The sequence below is a fragment of the Branchiostoma belcheri genome, unplaced genomic scaffold (assembly GCF_001625305.1).
Source record: "Branchiostoma belcheri isolate BF01 breed outbred unplaced genomic scaffold, Haploidv18h27 scaffold4, whole genome shotgun sequence".
NCBI classification, from domain to species: Eukaryota; Metazoa; Chordata; class Leptocardii; order Amphioxiformes; family Branchiostomatidae; genus Branchiostoma; species Branchiostoma belcheri.
The window spans coordinates 4,285,613-4,290,608 of NW_017804020.1; the positions used below are offsets into that span (position 1 = coordinate 4,285,613).

At 39.3% G+C, this 4,996-nt stretch overlaps 1 protein-coding gene across 2 annotated transcripts in view; it reads left to right on the forward strand.

Annotated features, from left to right (window-relative positions):
• The window catches only part of LOC109477152 (FYVE, RhoGEF and PH domain-containing protein 4-like), a 47,340-nt gene that overhangs the window by 9,919 nt on the left and 32,425 nt on the right, over nt 1–4,996 (forward strand). For both annotated transcript variants that reach the window (XM_019778209.1, XM_019778210.1), the window contains exon 3: nt 3,599–3,799. In XM_019778209.1, coding sequence (XP_019633768.1) covers nt 3,599–3,799 — 201 coding nt within the window. The remainder of the gene's footprint in view (nt 1–3,598; nt 3,800–4,996) is intronic.

The window sequence follows — 4,996 nt, forward strand, 5'->3', positions numbered from 1 at the left end:
ATGATCAACCTTGGATATGACACATGTACAGCCCAACTTCAATTTTTGTCTCATCTGAATTAGAATGTAGGTTTTTCTGCTGTTGCGAGCAATTTTCAAGGTCAACAGGGTCATGGGATACATGGTTTCCTGAAGTGGAATCAACCTTGGCCTTGGAAAAGCCGCAGAGGTCAAAAGTTGAACAAGTTCCACATGTGGGTTGTCTCGGCCTGGTTACCCAGAACAAATGGTTTGACTGTCTCCCAGCTTTTATACGATTTCAGAGGGATATCATTGAGATGGTATGTACATATTTTGTTGCTAAAAAAAGGAAGCAGGCCAAGCTTGTTTTCTTGTTAATTACCCCCAAAGTTTAGCTTTAGTCAGCAGAGTTAGTTTATATCACCCAGGCGACAGTAAACCCAGTCCCTGGTACAGCCTGCCTCCGGGGTAAGACTACAAACCAGATGATGTCACTGCAGGGGAATTTGCTAACCACAGGACACTGTTGGGTTTGAGGATAAATGTAGGGCAGCACTGGACTCATGGAGGGTTCTCAGAGTGACTTACTAGGAGTTCAAGCTTTAGAATATACAGGTAGGGCCCATTTTTAGTGGAAAATGAAGTTTAAACAAAACTGTTCTACCATGTTTACTAGCTCTATTTTCTTAGTAAATTCAGAGTAGTACAAAAAGTTTTTTTCTATTTTAAAAAATGCCAGATTTTACGCTGGGTTGTTGCAATGTTTTGAAACAAAATTTGTATATGTTGTCATAGTAACTGTTGATTTTTTAATCTTTCTCCCCATTCTTTGGTAATGATCCAACCATGTTCAGTACAAGAACCACACTGCTGTGACCCAGATGACATCACCCACATGGCAGTCCATCCTGACCACAACCTGTGTGAGCTCACACTAACCAGTTCACCATGGAACAATGCCTCAGTCCTGCACATGTACATGTATATATTATACACTTCAGTACACGTCTGTCCTTCAGCTCAGGACACTTCCTCCCAGCCACACCAGACCTCAACTTTGATAATTGAGGAGAGGATATCCTGCTGCCCAGTTCTTATCCCTCCCATGAATTAACAAATGCTGTATAGTCTCCTAAACTACCAGTTATACCGAGTACCTTTCTTTACAAATCATTATACACCCTACCTCTATCTGTGGTGATTTCTGAGAATAGAAACTTGCAGATCTGTCTTTCTTTTTTTTGTAACCCAAAAATGTTACAAAGTTATTAAGTAGTATTAAAAATTTAGGCAGTATATTTATTTGTGGTCATAATTTCTATATTCATCTTAACTTAGAAATGACAAATTCTAAACTACATGTATTTTTTGTTTGTCCCAGGAACCAGGCTGAGAGACTGTTAGTGTGAAGCAAAAATTCTTTCAATGCATCCATAAACATGTTTCTTTCAGGGGGTAGTTTAATTTTAGAAGAACGGAAATAACTTCAGACAATGTTGCCGCTTATCAATGAATATCATTATGACTTGTACGTACATTTGTACGCGACTGATTCACATTTAGGGTGTATACATGTACTTGGAAAAGGTGCTAGCATTGAAACAGTGGCAAAAAAAAAGGTATGTTACATTCATTTAGCTAGTATCATTTGACTTGTGATGCTTGTAGAATTAAGTAGATTGCATTGGAGTAAAGTAGTATGAGTCCTGTAAACACATGACTTTTGTGTAACCTTACCAGAAAGCAACAAAGCAAGTAGAACTTAAAGTTTAAGTGAAAAGTACATGTATAAAGCTTTTTGATAGCTTAAGCTGCTCCAAAGCAAGTGTCAAGCACACAGCCAAGCACACAGGTCAACCCTAAATACTTTTCATGGTTATTTTACGTGAAGTCGCAGGTTGATAATTAGCACAAATGGCTGAAGTAACAGCTGTGGTCCATCTTGTACCAATAACTCCACCATTGAACCTAGAACTACATGTATGGCCTTGCCCCAGGGCTGCATGGGAGAACTTCCCAAACCGTTTTACTCATCAGTGCCTCTGGTTTCCTCATCCGGCCACTAGTCTTAGGTTTCGCCTCGAGGCCTGAAATGGTAGGCTACGAGAGGAACCTTGACTGACTCAAACAAGATGTGCATGACTTTGTTCATGTTATTAACTGGTCTAACGCTTGATAAAAACGTGACCAGACATCTGTAGGAAATACATCAATTTTTGTCAACTATAATCATAATAGTACTAGTAGTTAGAGACTTCATTATAAATTGCTTCACTTACAGTACTGAAGTGACGTTTTCCAGGTTGCAATCCTCACCAAGTCCTCTAGGAGGTGCTGCTGATATTTGAAACAATGGCTCATCAATGCTGTAACTGTGACACATTTACACATTTTACATCTACAGTTAAAATTTTCAACAGGACCAGTAATATTTGCAACAAAAAAATGACAAAAAGCAAGACTGGCCTCAGGGTATGATATTACAGTATATCCAGCACATATTTGTCTTGTTCTGAATAACAATTAAGCTAACACCCTCAGGTACAGTACATATAAATCCAGGAAGTCTCTTACGTCAGAACACGGCTTGGTCAGAATTAACTGTCTTCATGCTCACTTCTTCTTTCTAGCCAATACTTGCTGTATGGGTAAGCCCATAGTAGGAGAAGTGAATCTCACTTCTCAGTGAATTGCCTTATTTACCAGGACAAGGAAACTAAAGAAATTGACATCAGATATTATACAATTAAAACATCGAAAGTGTAGCAGATATGCAGAAATTAGTGGCTGTCTTCACCATGGAGGATGTGTTTTCACCTGTAATAGTTTGCTGGTCAGTTAACAGGTGTTGAAACAATCATGAAAATGACAACTCAGGGTTAAGTACTTTTTTTTATAGAATACAGTATATCTATGACCCTGTACTACCTGTTCATTTGCATCAGAATAAGTACAGTCAATGGGGGATTCCAGTTTTTCAAAGGGCAAAGGTGACAGTGTGCTGCAGAATGTTTTGAGGTTAAGAAATGAGTTGACATTTTCCATTCATATGGCTTTCTTCAGACAGTGGTCACCTATCAAAGAAGGTACAGCTTTGCAGTACAAGGTCTTGCACTGATTTTGTTATGATGTCGTATGTGATATTCTGATTTAATCTTGTATGTAATGTTCTGTAAAACATGTAACCCTAAATGGTGAACATGGCCTACGTGTACACAAGGTCACAATGACCTTCAGAATGGGCTGATGTAGTCTCATAACTTGCAAAATTTGGGTCTAAGAATTGTGACAAATCTTGTCATAACTCTACAGAAACTTTATAAATTGTCAGAATTTGGTCAGAATGCTTGAAGTATTGAACTAGGCAATGTAGCAGCGTTACTTTCAACCCCAATTTTAGCACGATCATTTTTTGGCGAAATCATTAATTTTCCTTATCAAATGTCTGTACCACAAGATTTCTCTGAGAAAAACATACACATAAAAGATGTACACTTCAATGTTTTTGCCACCTTGACTCTGGGAAATAATTTGACAAGTGTTCAGGCTTTTATTTTTGTACAAAGCAGTTGTTTTGGCCTATATATTATGTGTTTATAACATTGTGTCAATGTCATATTTTTGATCTGTAAAATAGACTCCGAGGAGGCGTGCAGTTCCCCCTGTACCAGCAGCAGTGAGGATGAGATATCAGACGACTGTGACAGTTACTCACCGACAGCCAAACAGAAAGTGAAGAATCGCCGCTCGCGGTCTGAGCCCTGGCTACTGGAAGCTGATCTGAAAGGCAGCCGGGGATTCTACAACATGGTGCGCAACATGGGGGAGAAACCGAAAGGTACGGGTTGTAACAGTGTGTAAGGAGCTGTAAGAAGTTTTCTTTTTTCCCTATAGCTTGAACTAAGTTAAAGCAACAAGTAATTTTGATTGGAAAGTTGCTATTCTAGTTTGAAGCAGTGTGTCATCGTTCTACTTCTAGAAGGCAACTGACATTTCATGGAAACGATTATATCCTTATGAGATTATATCAAAGAAAAATAACTTCCCTATACTAGTCACTTCCGTTAAACCTACTGTAAGTTCTGTCTGATCCATCCCAGTGGCCAATAATGGTACCCAAGCCCATTAAATAGTGTAACAGTTGAAGAACTGTTGAAGATCCAAAAGTGATGTCGGTCCTACAAACATGACCTGTGTCCTCTGGCTACATGCATCTGATATACAAATTAAACATGAAGTTCTTCAGTCAAAGTCAGGGTAGGACCAACTCTTGCAGTGTTGGCTATTTACCAGGAAAACTTTAAACAGCACACTGACTTGGAGTAGGTTCTTCGTGTAAAGTGAATTTATTGCATGACTTTGTGGAGATGAGATATCATTTCAAGGCCTTGTGTAAAGATTGTGAAGCCTGCATTTTCCAACTTTCCATGGCTCTTGTGGTTTTGGTCCTGGGACTAGGTAGGTAGGTTGGTCATCATCATCATCTATCGGCTAACAGCCGGGACTAAGCTAGTGCAGATTTCTTTCCATACAGCCCTATCAAGCATTACATTTTCTAAGTCATCAAAGTCAATTCCAGTGTCTCTAACTAAGGTATCGGTGAATGTCAAACTTCTGGAGTGCACTCGTCCACGTGGTTTCCACATGAGTACAGATGAAACAATTTCTTGCTTGGCTCGGAAACAATGTCCAGCGAACATAACTCGACGGTGGGTAAGTTTTTGAGACAGTCTTGCGAGTCCTCCATAAATTTTTTTGAGAGTGGCATGTTGCCTCCAAGATATATTCTGTGCCCTCCGCAAGAGTTTTGTATAAGTCCCGTCCAATCGTTTTTGAAGCTGACAGGTAAGTGTCCAACTTTCTGCACCGTAAAGCAGTATCGGTTCTACAAGGGTAAGAAAAACTTGGACTTTCAATTTGTTAGGGATATTAGACTTCCAGATCTTATCCAATTTGTTGCATGCTTCCCATGCTAGGGCTTTTCTAGTTTCAAAATCTTTTCCTTTGGGCACATAATGAAGGAACCAAGGTATTT